The sequence below is a fragment of the Homarus americanus genome, unplaced genomic scaffold (assembly GCF_018991925.1).
Source record: "Homarus americanus isolate GMGI-L3 unplaced genomic scaffold, GMGI_Hamer_2.0 scaffold32583, whole genome shotgun sequence".
Taxonomy (NCBI): Eukaryota; Metazoa; Arthropoda; class Malacostraca; order Decapoda; family Nephropidae; genus Homarus; species Homarus americanus.
Window position 1 is genome coordinate 11,969,537 of NW_024713129.1, and position 16,295 is coordinate 11,985,831.

Here is a 16,295-nt window from a genome sequence, read left to right on the forward strand (position 1 = left end):
TTTTTCAGCGGGTTCGTTCCTCCGGTATTAAAGAATATAATACCGGAAAAAATATGGTAAGTAGGTGTAAAATGCGTACGTTATTCGCAAGGGTGTTTTCCCCGTCCGCTATTGTGTTGTAGTGAAAGAATGAGTTGGAGCTTAATGGATTTAAGAAAGCCATTGAAGCTGTAGAGGGAAGGGGGGGCGCTGAGTAGGAGGGAGGGGTGAGGAATGAACACGGATGGAGGGGGGGGAGGAGGGGGAGGAATAGAGATAACAGTGGTGAGTGAGGGAAGGAAGAGAGTGTGTGTGTGTGTGTGTTAGAATGGATCAATGGTGAAGAAAGGAAGGAAGGAAGGAAGGAAGGAAGGAAGGAAGGAAGGCGAAGGAAGGAAGGGTAGGGCGAAGGAAAGAAGGAAGGAAGGAAGGAAGGAAGGAAGGAAGAAAGGAAGGAAGGAAGGAAGGAAGGAAGGAAGGAAGGTGACGTGTCTTAGAATGGATCAATGGTAAAATAGAAACAATTCTCCAGACAAGTTCAATAAAATATAAACATCAAATTTCGATTTTTTTTTCCACGACACCAAAACATCTGAAAACCAACACACCTGAACCATACCAACACACCTGAACCATACCAACACACCTGAACCATACCAACACACCTGAACCATACCAACACACCTGAACCAATAGTAAACAAACACACATACATACACATTCATCTATAACAAACTAACTTAATACATCCACTTAAACATATACTTAAGTGTCGATACTAAGGACCGTTTATGTTGATATACGAGTAGTGACCTATATTTTTCATTCATTCATATTCATTCAAACTTTTTCCTGCCGTGGTGTGGGTGAGGGGAGAGGGTGAGGGGTGAGGGTGAGGGGAGGGGGGGGACAGATGGTGGTGAGGGTGGCTAGACAGATGGTGGTAGTCTGGTTTTTATCATATAACAGCTGGTGGGTTTCTGTGCCACCTGGGAGGATGTTGCTGGTCCACTGGGAGGGGTGGGGAGGTAGGGAGGTGGTGGGGAGGGGATTTTATCACTGAGAGCATCAGATAGTGTACTTAGTTACTGGTGAGTGAAGGAGAGTGCGTACATAAGGGGAGGCAACACAACACAGCACAGCACAGCACAGCACAGCACTACACTACACTACACTACACTACACTACACTACACTACACTACACCACACTACACTACACTACACCACATAACTACACCACACCAAGCACAACACTACACTACACCACACCACACAACACAGCACAACACTACACTACATCACACTATGGTACCATACTAGCACTACACTACACTACACTACACTCATACCACACTACAATTACACTACACAACACAGCACAACACTACACTACACTACACTACACCACACTACACTACACTACACTACACAACACTCACACTACACACACACACAGCACAACACTACACTACACAACACAACACAACACAACACAACACTACACAACAACACAACACAACACAACACAACACAACACAACACTACACAACAACACAACACAACACAACACAACACAACACAACACACAAACGAAGGAGAGAGGAGGTAAAGGGCCCAGACTGGTGGTGGCAGAGGTCGAGGTATAAAGTTAAAACAACCGACGACCGTAAAAATATTCTGTAATGTTGAGAGAGAGAGAGAGAGAGAGAGAGAGAGAGAGAGAGAGAGAGAGAGAGAGAGAGAGAGAGAGAGAGAGAGGATAAATAAAAGATGAAGTAAATGTTTATAAAATGACCTTGATGGAGTGATTGAGGAAGTGGGGAGAAGGGTGAGAATGAGTTAGGAATTCATACTCGTTGTTTAAAGAATTGTGGCAATGTGGATGAGAGGAAAATACATATAAGTCTACTACTTTTTGTTCTTCTACAACTGTTATTTTACGACTTTTGTTCATCAACGACTATATAATGTTCTACAACTTTCTGTTCATCATCTGTTATTCTTCTCCGACTCTAACTCACCTACGAGTAAGTCATTCATCAAGGTGTTTCTTTATAATCAGAGACTCTCGAGGCTCTTAACACCATTAGCCAACATGACAACTTTCCACACAACATGATTAAAAAATTTAGTTACCCAGACTTTTACGACAAGGACATAAACATTCTTCTTTGTCATGTGTCCCTTAGTGTTTGTTTGGTGTTTAGATTGTCATTGTTTATATGTTCTATAACCACAAGAAGATTGTAACAATAAAAAGGAAAATGAAGATTATTTTTTTACGCAATAACAATAACAACACCAATAACAACAACAAAAACAACAAAAACATCATCATCAACAATAACAACAACAACAAAATTATCATCATCAACATCAACAACAATTAACTATATTTACGAGTTCCTTCAAACAGTCATTACCTGTAAGTTATATCCACACTCAGACTCAACACAGGTGAGAATAATAACTACGAATAAATGATCTTAATGAGGATACTGGACTGTGAACTCTACCACGCTACAGAGAACAAAAAAAAAATCACTTGGTCATTGTGTGTTTGAGTGTAAAGAGAAGACTAACCATTTTGTAGCACGCAAGGTGAATGATCCTGTTATTACAAGGCCAGGGTTGGGCGTAAGATATATAGCCTAGAATATCATCCTTTCTTGAGAGACTATACGGTATGTGTGTCCACTTCAGGGTGTCTCATAAAACTGTATACACGTTGTCTTCATGGTAGATTACGTGAATTATTGGATTAAAACAGGATTATTGTCTTTGTTTATTGGAGACTTCACACATTAACAAGTGAATGTTGATGTTGTAGTATAATTATTTACGTGATATCAGTGAAATATCCAAGAAAATCAAGGTGTTAGTGTGAATACATTTTTCTGGGACGATCTGTAGTAAATACAAAATAAAACAGAAAGGAACTTGGTTTATTGGAGCTAGGATTACAGACAAGGGATAAATGATAGTTACAGCGCGAATGAATCAAGGGAGAAAAAATGAGTTAAAGATTACAAGGAAGGAAAACAAGAAAAACTAATCACAGAGGTAGTAATGCAGCGTAAATCATTGACAACACATTATACTCTATGATTTATAGAATACAACCACTAATACCTATTTGTGTTGCGGTGAAAAAAAAAAGAATTCTATCTGGCAGTCAGTTGATATACCATCATGCGACTAGCTCCTAAGGGCAAAAATCACCACCAAACATGACCTTTAGCACTGTCTTGACCCAACCCTTGACGTGTGAGGTACAGGACAGGTGGATACGGTAATTACGAATATGTGTGAAAGACGTTTTATATAGAATAATCGTAGGACATAATTTTTAACCATTAACGATGATTTATAGAAATATCGTAAATGGTCAGAATGAGGCGTCTTACATCATCTTACTTCAGTCAAATATGAAAAGTTGAGTCTCGTTGTGAAGGGTTAAAGGTGTGAGAAGAAGGATTTATCTGACTATAGAGGAGATAAGACTTGCTGTGTGTTGGTGCGGGAAGGAAGAAAGAGGAAATGATGAATAAGAGGAAAGTAGAGAGTAAGAGATAATGAGAAGAAACAAAAATAAATAAGGGCAAGAAAAATACGAGGAGAGGAAGAGGAGGAGGAGGAAGATGATGAAGAAGAGGAGAAGAATGATTATGAAAAATAGGAGAAAGAGGGGGGGGGGAGGAAGAGGAAAAAAGAGGAGAAAAAGAGGAAGAGGATGGGGAACAAAGAGACGAGGCTCCGGGTTTGTTCATGACGAAGCCTGGAAAATATTTTGGAAGAGTTTGGACACAAAAAAAAATGTCGTAAGCCATGAAATGTGAATGACGGCCAAGGGTGAGGGAGGGGAGAGCAGGGGGGAGAAGAGGGAGGGGAGGGGAGGAGAGAGAGGGTATGATGATGAGGTGGGGAGAGAGAGAAGGGGGAGAGGAGAAGGGAGGGGAGGACATAAATAACGGAGGGTGGAACGAGGGAGTAAAAAAAATAGACCTTATAGTGGTTCCCTACACAATGAGACAATATGGCCGAGGCACTGCACATGACATCCTTCATTTCCTCAACAGTAAAGGTACCTAACAATATAACAACACTACAAACACAATAACCAGACACCATAAACATCATTATTGTGTTAGTATAGTGACCAGAGACCCAATACATTTCTTTTTTATTCAACATTTCCACAGTAAAAATCACTCCTCATTAGAGCCCTCCCCAAAAAATTTCTTCCAGTGTATATTAGACTAATTATGTATGACAGCATTATTTGGGTGACCTTATTAGTAAAGGTCAGAGGTCGTTGATGACGTCACTAGAGGGATGATTTAGTGAACTGTTTCATTTTTTTTTTACGTTTTAATGGAGTCATGTTCTGCCTGACGTCTCCTGACACACTGACTCTCCTGATACACTGACTCTCCTGATACACTGACTCTCCTGACACACTGACTCTCCTGATACACTGACTCTCCTGATACACTGACTCTCCTGACACACTGACTCTCCTGACACACTGACTCTCCTGATACACTGACTCTCCTGATACACTGACTCTCCTGATACACTGACTCTCCTGACACACTGACTCTCCTGATACACTGACTCTCCTGATACACTGACTCTCCTGACACACTGACTCTCCTGACACACTGACTCTCCTGATACACTGACTCTCTGAACACTGACTCTCCCATACCTCGACTTCCTGACACCTGACTCTCCTGATACACTGACTCTCCTGACACACTGACTCTCCTGATACACTGACTTCTCCTGATACACTGACTCACTGATCTCCTACACTGACTCTCCTGACACACTGACTCTCGACTGATACACTGACTCTCTCACTGACTGATACACTGACTCTCCTGACACACTGACTCTCCTGACACACTGACTCTCCTGATACACTGACCTCCTGACACTGATTCTCCTGGATACACTGACTCTCCTTATACACTGACGTCTCCCTACACTGACTCTCCTGACACACTGACTCTCCTGAGTACTGACTCTCCTGGACACACTGACTCTCCTGACACACCGAATCTCCTGACACACTGACTCTCCTGACACACTGACTCTCCTGACACACTGACTCTCCTGACACACTGACTCTCCTGATACACTGACTCTCCTGACACACTGACTCTCCTGACACACTGACTCTCCTGATACACTGACTCTCCTGACACACTGACTCTCCTGACACACTGACTCTCCTGAGACACTGACTCTCCTGAGACACTGACTCTCCTGAGACACTGACTCTCCTGAGACACTGACTCTCCTGATACACTGACTCTCCTGAGACACTGACTCTCCTGATACACTGACTCTCCTGATACACTGACTCTCCTGATACACTGACTCTCCTGATACACTGACTCTCCTGATACACTGACTCTCCTGACACACTGACTCTCCTGATACACTGACTCTCCTGACACACTGACTCTCCTGACACACTGACTCTCCTGACACACTGACTCTCCTTAAGTAAAGTTTTGTTTTTTACCCTTAAGCTGATTAACATATTTACTATGCGAGTGTGTAATATTTTTTCCTCCAAGCTTCAAACTTTCAAGAAGCTTACCTCACGCTTGAAAAAAATAATTGTTTTTTTTTTGGGGGGGGGTTGGTATTTTGAGTTAGAATTATTAATATCATAAGAGACACAAAAAAAATAACCTGTGAGAAATATGAGCATTGTATTTTAAGCTTCACAAGAGAGAGAGAGAGAGGAGAGAGAGAGAGAGAGAGAGAGAGAGAGAGAGAGAGAGAGAGAGAGAGAGAGAGAGAGAGAGAGAGAGAGAGAGAAAATACAGACATCTTGTAAGCAACCTTCCCTCTTCACGAATAGAAGGATGCCTGAGGAAGGAAAGAGAGGAGGATAAGAGGGAGGCACAGAGAGCGAAGGAGGAGGAATGTAGGGAGGGAGGAAACGAGGAGGAGAGAGGAGGAGCAAAACGTAGAACGGGTATGAAGGAAAGGAGGGAAGAAACGTGAGGAAGAAGGGAGGGAGGGAGGGAAGGAGAGAAGGAGGGAGGAGGGAGGGAAGGAGGGGGGAGGAGGTAGGACCGGGTCACGAGCTTAGAAATATTTCGGAAAGGCTAAAGATAAGAACGAAGGAGGTTAAAAATGAGAAGAGAAGACGGAGAGGAGAGAGAGAGAGAGAGAGAGAGAGAGAGAGAGAGAGAGAGAGAGAGAGAGAGAGAGAGAGAGAGAGAGAGAGAGAGAGAGAGAGAGAGAGAGAGAGAGAGAGAGAGAGACCATAAATAATTGGTTGTAAACTTTTTCTTAAACACACTCTACTGCCGCTGCTTGAGGTGAGGAGGACGGAGATAAAGGAGAGGAGGAGAGAGATGGAGAGGGAGAAGGAGAGGGAGAAAGGAGAGAGGGAAAGAGGGAGAGGGAGAGAGGGGGTACAGGAAAGACAGAAGAAAGAATGAGAGGGAGTAACAAAGATAGAACTGGATAAAAAAGCCGAAGGAATAAAAAAAAAGAGAGAAGAAGAAGAAAAAGAGAAAGCGAAAGAGAGAATAGAGAAAAAAGAAAAAGTATTATGACAATGATTACAAATAAAACTCCGCCTTTATCTAACTAAATCATTATCATAATCAAGTAATATAAATTAACTTCATCATCACAACTCTAATTGCTCATCAAAATAAAAAATCAACGTATAAGATTTTGAACATCGTATTGAAAGTCGAACACATAATCTACACCTCATTACAATGTTATTCCTCAGTCACTATATTTTTTTTTCCCCTAGGACAATAAACTCCATAATTCAGTTTAGTGAGAAAACAAAGACTTCACACTCTGAATACACAGCCGAGTGAACTCTTTCTTAAGTTCTATTGTTTCCTGGGAGAAGAGAGAGAGAGAGAGAGAGAGAGAGAGAGAGAGAGAGAGAGAGAGAGAGAGAGAGAGAGACCAAAACATGCTATCATGATCAACTTGGTGGGGTAAGCTAGTTAAAAATCGCTTTCTCTCCCACTCGCCGTTGTTAGTAAGTTTAGCCAGACCCACGTTGCGCCACTTAGCGAACTGAGCAAATTATACGCCATTAACGATGAATTATTGTTGCTTTGGCTAACTCAGTCATACATCATGCTGAAAACACGCCGAAGGCCACCTCTCGTTCACACACACACACAGCGGACCTGGCTCAGTTGTTTCTCCGTTTGGCTGACTTTAATTTGGTCACTGACAGCCAGTCTGGTCGTGTATGGGTAGACCGTTCACTGATTTTTATTCCTGATATTTCTGAATTAAAGTTGATATTCGCTCGGTGACAAATGCAAACTGGTTACTGAATACTTTCTATGCATCTCACTGGGTCGATTTTTTTTTCTTTTTATTAGCTGATAACTAGATCAATCACTGAACAGTTTTAATGACTTTGGTGATTGAGAGAAAAAAGTCGTGGAGAACAGAGAGATAGTAAATGTTCTCTTCATTCTCTCAATATTGTTCTCCTTCAATGATGATGATGATGATGATGATGTGGTTATTCTGGCATTTTTCTGTTCACGTCAAGATTATAGACACCATAGCTCATTTAGTTTGATAATTATACACCCTAACGTTATCTGGCGAGGTGAGATGAGATAAATTAGGTTAGGTTAGGTTAGGTTAGGTTAGGTTAGGTTAGGGTGTTAATCATTTGAAATAAACTAAAATGTCTAACCCTTACGTGATCTAGTTTCTCTCGATTTGACTGACTTACACACAAAACCACTTAACAACCACGCGTAAACCACTCCCCGTTTTCTTTTACAACTCTTCCCACTTTCTTTTTGGCTTCAAGACTGTAAGTTTGTTTTGAAGTTTGTTTACAAGGCAGCTATGAACACCAGAGGAGAGAAAAAATAGGCAGTATTCTTCTCACTGTTTCTCTGAAGCGTCCAGGAAGAATGAGATTTAGTTTTCATAAGTCGAGGTGGGAAGAACATTGCCTCAGTGCCATTGTTTACACAGGAAGTTATAGTTTACAAATGCCTTCGTGTTTGGGAGTTATAATGATGTATCTTTAAGATGGTGGAAAGTTAGTTTTTGGAGGCTGGGGTTGTGAGAAAGTTAGCTTTTGGAGGATGGGGTTGTGAGAAAGTTAGTTTTGGAGGCTGGGGTTGTGAGATAGTTAGTTTTTGGAGGATGGGATTGTGAGAAAGTTAGTTTTTTGAGAATGGAATCGAAATGTTGAATGAAGGTGTTGTAATTTTATTTAATTTACAGTTAGGTTAGGTTAGGTTAGGTCAGGTCAGGTCAGGTCAGGTTAGGTTAGATCAGGTCAGGTTAGGTAAGGCTAGGTTAAGACCATACCTGTAACACATATTCTGTATAATTAACGTGATGACAGGTGAAACATTTCAAATCAGTTTACAATGTTGGACTGAAAGCTAAGTTTAATTGGTGTTTGTCCCCCGCCGGAGTGATTTGATTATTCATAATTTCATACTCACAATTCTGGTTGTCTGTCTGTGTTTGTCTGTTAATCTGTCTCTCTGTCTTTTTGCCTATGTATCTGTCTGTCTGTTTGTATGTCTCTTTCTTTCTCATGCTTTAAGATTATCTCTCTCTCTCTCTCTCTCTCTCTCTCTCTCTCTCTCTCTCTCTCTCTCTCTCATCATTAGTTCCGTCCCACATAAAGCCTCAATCAACTTACACTTGATCAATAAACCAATCCCATCACAGGTAAACAAACTAATTAACTAATGCCTCAGGTAATATATCTCTTTCTGTCTCTCTCTCACTCACTCACCTGGCACGGGAACAGGTACGACCACGCACTGCACGGCGACCAGCACGAACTGACGCCGTACTTCCAGGATTATGACAACACTACCAACATCACAGCTCAACTTGGCTCTACAGCTTATCTGAACTGTAGGGTCAATAGACTTCGAGACAAGACGGTAAGTGTAAACAATTTATCATAAGCTGTCAAACTCTCTTATTGTTTACATTAGAAAGTTTTTTTTAGTTTTTTAGTTAAGACTTTTTTTTCTTTTTTTTTACCTGAATATTTTTTTTTTTCTGTGGTTGGTAACACTGTTTTTTGTTTATTTACGTTTTGTGTTTCTTGCAGGTTGGTAACATTGTTTTGTTGATGTTTTTATATATGTTTGTGTATCTTTCATATTCCTCTATCTACTTATGTCTATCTCTCAGTATCTCTCTATCTCTCTCTCCCTCGCTCTATTTATCTCTATCTCTCTCACTCTATCTCTTACCGTTACATATCTATCTCCCTCTATCTCTCTCTCTATCACCCTCTATCTCTCTCTCTATCACCGTCTATCTGTCTTGTCTTTAAACCTTTCTCACAATGTTCTTATCTTTACAGGTGTCGTGGGTGAGGCGAGATGGTAGCAAGATTAAACTGCTCACCTGGGGCCTCCACACCTACAGTAATGACGCCAGGTGAGATATACACAGAGGGAGGGAGGGGGGAGGAGGGGAGGGAGGGTGGAGGGAGGGAGGGAGGAGGGAGTGAGGGAGGAAGGAGGGAGGGAGGGAGGAGGGAGGGAAGAGAGAAAGTAAAGGGAATATAAAACTCCCATTCATATCTTTCTTTCTTCTCCCTGACTCATGTTGTGGTGTACAGGAAGAGAGAGAGAGAAAATGAGATAGAGAGACAAAGAGACACCAAGAGGGAGGGGGGATACTAAGATAGACAAAAAAAGACATTATGTAGTAGTGAGAGGGAAGGAAGGGAGAGAAAATTGTCAGTGAATGAAGAAATAAGAGAGAATGTCAATTAAAGCAGAGAACATGGAGAAATAATGGTATATAATGGAGAGAGAGAGAGAGAGAGAGAGAATATGTGTGTGTGGGTAAAAAGTAACATAGTTTTCCGGCAATGGGTTTCATTCTCCTACAGCAGTAAGACCCGAGAGATAGAGAACTTAGCTGAGAAGAAGAAGGTCATATCTGTGATGTATGAGATCTTGATGAGGTGTTTGCTAGTCGGGCTGAGGTAATGAGCCGTATGACATGTGGTAATGAGGGTGATTATGTCGCGGGCGGGGGAGAGAGAGAGAGACAGAATCTGGGTTACGCCTCTCTACCCAGCAAGATCCTTCAAGGGTAAATAAAATATATGAAAAAGTTGAAAATATACGAAAAGTTTGACCATTGTATAGCTTATGGTTGTGAAGCTTACTCTGTTGGGGGTATATATCTAGTAGTCTGTCTGTCTGTGTGTTTGATTGTAGCCTTCACACACCCATTTTCTCTCTTCCCTCCTTCTCCTTCCTCGTTCTCTCTCTCCTCCCTCCCTCCCTTCCCTCCACGTTCCTCCCTCCCTCCCTTCTCTCCCTCCTCCTTCCCTTCTCTCTCGTTCTCTCTCTCTCCCTCCTTCCCCGTTCTCTCCTCCCTCCCTTCCTTCTCTCTCTCCTCCCTTCCCCGTTCTCTCCCTCCTCCCTTCCCTTCTCTCTCTCCCTCTTCCCCTCTCTCTCCCTTCCCTTCTCTCTCTTCTCCCCTTCTCTCTCCTCCCTTCTCTCTGTTCTCTCTCTCCCTCCCTTCCCCCCTGTTCTCTCTCTCCCTCCCTTCCCCGTTCTCTCTCTCCCTCCCTTCCCCGTTCTCTCTCTCCCTTCCCCTTCCCTTCTCTCTCTCCCTCCCTTCCCGTTCTCTCCCTCCCTCCCTTCCCCTTCTCTCTCTCCCTCCCTTCCCCGTTCTCTCTCTCTCCCTCCCTTCCCCGTTCTCTCCCTCCCTCCCTTCCCTGTTCTCCTCTCTCCCCTCCCCTTCCCCGTTCTCTCCCTCCCTCCCTTCCCCTTCTCTCCCTCCCTTCCCTTCCCCGTTCTCTCCCTCCCTCCCCTTCCCTGTTCTCTCTCTCCCTCCCTTCCCCGTTCTCTCTCTCCCTTCCCCTTCCCCTTCTCTCTCTCCTCCCTTCCCTTCTCTCTCTCCCTCCCTTCCCCGTTCTCTCTCTCTCCCTCCCTTCCCTTCTCCTCTCCCTTCCCTTCTCTCTCTCCCTGTTCTCTCTCTCCCTCCTTCCCCGTTCTCTCTCTCCTCCCTTCCCTTCCTCTCCCTCCTCCCCTTCCTTCCCTTCTCTCTCTCTCCCTCCCCCTCCCTTCCCCTCTCTCCCTCCCTTCCCCTTTCTCTCCCTCCCTCCCTCAACAATTCTCGTGTATTTACTTTCAGACACTCAGTAAAGTCTCTTTCTCTCTCTCTCCAGATACTCCCTGAGCTTCGAACACCCAAACAACTGGAAACTTCAGATCAAGTACACACAGAGACGGGACCAGGGCACGTATGAGTGTCAGGTTTCCACTCACCCCCCTAAAGTCCTCTCTGTCAGACTCAACATCGTAGGTATGTCAGAGTGAGGTTGTGTTTACCTTTGTCTTATGTGCAGTGTGTCAGAATTTTTGTATAGTTGTGTTTTGTTGATAAATGTCAGATGCATATATATATATTTTTTTCTGTTGATGGTTAAGTCAAGGTATCCGATTTTATCCGAATATTCGTTTTGTATCATAAATAAATCAGATGTGTTTTTTATTTGTGTTATTACGTCCGATTTTTATATCCGATTTCTCGTTTTCTGTTTCATGATAATTCCGATTTTCCTTTTATTTCTGTTATCTCGTATGAAAATAACTTATTGAAAAATGTAGTAAAACCCAAAGAGTTGAAGCACCGAAACTCACTGAGGCAAGAACATCACTCGAGTATAAAGTTTGGTTGTGTAGAAAGAATTCCAATTTGAGTTTCTCTCCTGAAGGTGGCGACGAAAGTAAGGTACACGAAGGCATAAACCAAACTGGGTACTACTGATGATATAAGACTTTCTCGTGTACCGATATATTTTGGTATGTATGAACGTCCGTCTGGTATTGGGGAGTCAGTTAACGCAGCAGAGATTTAGTGAACGCTTCCGAAAGGTTGTAAACGTGTGCAAGAGTCAGTGAACGTCTTCGAATCAATGAACCCGCAGCTTCGAATCATTGAACCCGCAGCTTCAAATAAGTGAACCTGCAACTTCAAATACGTGAACCCGCGGCTTCGAATCAATAAACACAGCTCAACAAATCCCTAACCCCTTATGCCACTTCCCTAACCCAAGATATATAATTATTTTAGACATTTTTAAGAGGAGGAGAATTGATCACCTCGACATACACCACAAGTCACGTATCTAACCCTTGTCTCTGTGTCCTCCCACACCACCACCACTACCTCCTGGGACTTGTGGTATTGGCTGTGACGATTCACCTGGTTTAGTCCTCCTCAGTATCGGTGAACATATTTGACCTAATGAACCTTAAGTCAGTTTAACATTATGGATTATGTGTTTAATTAAATAATGATATTGATAATTATTATATTACTAAAACTGAAAATATTTAAGATGATACTACTACTACTACCACTACTACAACTACTACTACTACTACTACTACTACTACTACTACTACTAATAATAATAATAATAATAATAATAATAATAATAATAATAACCACAACAAACAAAGCCGCAACAACAAAACAAAAACAACAACAATAAGGGGACAAGGAAACCACGGGAAACACAAAGGTATATAATGAAAGACACCTGAACAAAGACTGAATATAATTAAACAGATAACACACAGGTAACACAGCCAGGTAACAGCTGTCTCCACACACTATTAAGGATGCTGTGAATAAGATGTCCTTATATTTCCCCCCGTCGCCACTTTACTGGTATAAACTGACAGCAATATTGTCTCATGCTCAGAGTATTTTATCATCTGGGGTTTGTTACCATGGAGGGACCTTGGTGGAGTGAGGTTCATTTGTGTCTTATTGTGATATGGAGAAGAGTTTGTGGGGAGAGAGAGAGAGAGAAATGAGAAAGAATGGTATACAAGGGAGGACGAGATAGATAAGAGAGAGAGAGAAGGAGAAGGAGAAGGAGAAGGAGAGAGAGAGAGAGAGAGAGAGAGAGAGAGAGAGAGAGAGATACAAGAGGGACGAGATAGATAAAAGAGAAGAGAGAGAGATGGAGGAAAATGAGAAAGAATGAGATGCAAGAGGAGCAAGGATAGATAGTAGAGAGAGAGAGAACCAGATAGATAACACAGGAGAGAGAGAGAGAGTCATGCAGGAAGAAGGGGTGAGGAGAGAGAGAGAGAGAGAGAGAGAGATGGAGAGAGAGTCATATGAGGAAGAAGGTGAGGAGAGAGAGAGAGAGAGAGAGAGAGAGAGAGATGGAGAGGAGAAATGAGAAGAGAATAGAGATTAAGAGGGCAAGAATAGATAGTAGAGAGAGAACCAGATAGATAACACAGGAGAGAGAGAGAGAGAGAGAGAGAGAGAGAGAGAGAGAGAGAGATTCACCACTAAACAACAAACCACGAGATAAACCACCAAAGTGTAAAAAATAATAATAAAGACGAGAATAAGTTGGGGCAGACAAGGTGAAGGAGGGAGTGAGTGTTTTGGTGAAGAGGATCTGGTGATGATAGAGTAACGTGATCATACGGGAAGAAGGGTGAGGAGAGAGAGAGAGAGAGAGAGAGAGAGAGAGAGAGAGAGAGAGAGAGAGATAATGCCACCAATAAATAACTCTACTGTTGTTCTCTCGTTGCTTTAACTTACTGTAATTCCGTATATTTCAGGAAAAAAATATAATATATACCCAATAAAAGCCGATTTCGTCAAGAGTTTTTCGCGAGATATTTACAAACAAATGTCCGGTATTGTTTAGTGAAGTACAGTCGGTCAAAAAAAATATCTGTACTTGGGGTGATCGATGAATTTCAGAATGAACACTGTGACTCCTGTTGTCTCGGTAGGGTTGTCAAAATCCTTCGCCCGTCGTGTCATATTTGTTCAATATAATTTTGTATAGATTTTTTTTGAGTGACTGTACATATTTAATAATGTTGGTATTACAGGTTGTAGACTCGTAGGCTTAAGTAGTGTTGAATCAGATGCATTGAATAAGGAGTTTGTTGAATAGAATTTTGCCATCACGAATCATTTAGGGATTATTTAAGATTGATATACAATAAGTATATTTAAATGTCTTTTATTTTAACCCTTTGATGACGATGTTTTAACCCTTTGAAGATGATGGTTTAACCCTTTGAGAATGATGGTTTAACCCTTTGAGGATGATGGCTTAACCCATTGATGACGTTGGTTTAACCCTTTAAGGACACTTATTTAACCCTCCGGGACTCAAAGGTTTACCCAGGATAGATGAGAGTCATTCTAGTAATAATTAACAATTTCAACAACTCGTTAGAATCCATTTGGAACTTGCAATGTGAGAATTTGTTTTCAAGAAGATTATATTCGTGTTGTTGGCTATAAAGGAATGCGTCTGTTTGAATGTAGAACAAATATATAGACTGAGTATATTCTACAGTCCAGTAAGAGGTTTACTCATCACCAAGACCTAAATTTTCCCTTCAATAAATTATCACAAGGATCTGTAGTTAACATCCACTAAATCTTCACCAAGACCTGTAGTTTACCTTCAATAAATCCTCCTGAAGATCGAAAGTTTACCTCCACTAAATCCTTACCGAGACCTGGAGTATGACAGATTAGTCTCCTGGAAACGACAGATTAACAACTTGAGGATAACAGATTTAATCCTTCCAAGACAATACAGCAGGACTTAACATGGTAACACTCAAGGCTCTCTTTGGCAAATCTTGGGTCCTCTTAAGACAACATATGTAGCTCTCACAGCCAACACTCCCAGCTCTTAAAAGGCAACACTCCCAGCTCTCACAGTCAACACTCCCAGCTCTCGCAGTCAACACTCCCAGCTCTCACAGTCAACACTCCCAGCTCTCACAGTCAACACTCCCAGCTTCTCTGCAGTCAACCTCCCAGCTCTTATAGGCAACACTCCCAGCTCTTACCAGTCAGCACTCCCAGTTCTCTGATCAACACTCCCAGCTCTCACCAGTCAAAACTCCCAGCTCTCACAGTCAACACTCCCAGCTCTCTGGGTCAACCTCCCAGCTCACCTGGGCAACCTCCCAGCTCTTACAGGCAACCTCCCAGCTCTCACAGGCAACACTCCCAGTTCTGCAGTCAACACTCCCAACTCTTACAGGGCCTGCCCTCGCCCCCTCACAGGCAACCTCCCAGCTCTGCAGTCAACCTCCCAGCTCTTACAGGCCCAGCACTCCCAGCTCTTGCAATCCAACACTCCCAGCTCACTGATCCAACCTCCCAGCTCTCACAGTCAGCACTCCCAGCTCTCACAGTCAAACTCCCAGCTCTCACAGTCAACACTCCAGCTCTTATAAACGCCTCCAGCTCATGCAGTCAGCTTGTCATACAGTCAACACTCCCAGCTCTCACCAGTCAAGCACTCCCAGCTCTCACAGTCAAAACTCCCAGCTCTCACGATCCGCCTCCCAGCTCTTATAGGCCTTACTCGGCTCTCACAGGCAACACTCCCAGCTCTCACAGGCAACACCCTCGCCCCCTCACAGGCAACACTCCCAGCTCTCACAGACAACACTCCCAGCTCTCACAGACAACACTCCCAGCTCTCACAGACAACACTCCCAGCTCTCACAGGCAACACTCTCAGCTCTCACAGGCAATACCCTCGCCCCCTCACAGGCAACACTTGTGTCCCGGGCAGGAAGAAGCCTCGCGCTCTCCTGTTGGGGGTAACAGATTGCCTCACTAACTCCACCACCTCCCCATCTTTAGCCTCCACCCCGGCACACAAGTCGAGTTTTTCATGCAAGGGTTATTTTCCGGGCGTCTCCCTCTTGGCCCCCCGCCAGTCCCGCCGAATACCACGAAGGGAATCAATAACTCCGTGCGGCCCGGACTCTTCTCCCTCACGCAGCAGAAGCTCTCATGCACGGCTCTCATGCCACCACCACCATCATCACCACCAGCAGGCAGCTCTCTATAGCTCTCCTGTCATATAAAACCTGGAGTATGAGTGAGGGTTTTTTTTTTTTATTCCCCTCATATAGATGGACTCTCATTCCTCGTTCGTGTCCCTCATGCCACAGTCTCCTCCATCAGGCAGGTCTTCGTAGCCTCAGTCATATATAAGTTGGATTATAAGGGGAAAGTTTTTCTCTCATTTAGGAGGTGAAGTCTCTTGCGTGGCCATCATCCCACCACCACACACCACCACTATCACACAACCATTACCACACACCACCACTATCACACAACCATTACCACACACCACCACTATCACACAACCATTACCACACACCATTATCACATCACTACCACCATACATCACCACTACCACCACATATCACCACAAATTCTCACCACAAGTATCACATCCCCACCACAAACT

The 16,295-nt window shown here is 43.1% G+C and overlaps 1 protein-coding gene across 3 annotated transcripts in view; it reads left to right on the forward strand.

Annotated features, from left to right (window-relative positions):
* The window catches only part of LOC121867299 (titin homolog), a 90,338-nt gene that overhangs the window by 64,118 nt on the left and 9,925 nt on the right, over positions 1-16,295 (forward strand). For 2 of the 3 annotated variants that reach the window (XM_042367208.1, XM_042367200.1), the window contains exons 4-6: positions 8,772-8,922; positions 9,354-9,430; positions 11,184-11,320. In XM_042367208.1, coding sequence (XP_042223142.1) covers positions 8,772-8,922; positions 9,354-9,430; positions 11,184-11,320 — 365 coding nt within the window. The remainder of the gene's footprint in view (positions 1-8,771; positions 8,923-9,353; positions 9,431-11,183; positions 11,321-16,295) is intronic. The other variant, XM_042367215.1, reaches the window with a different exon arrangement.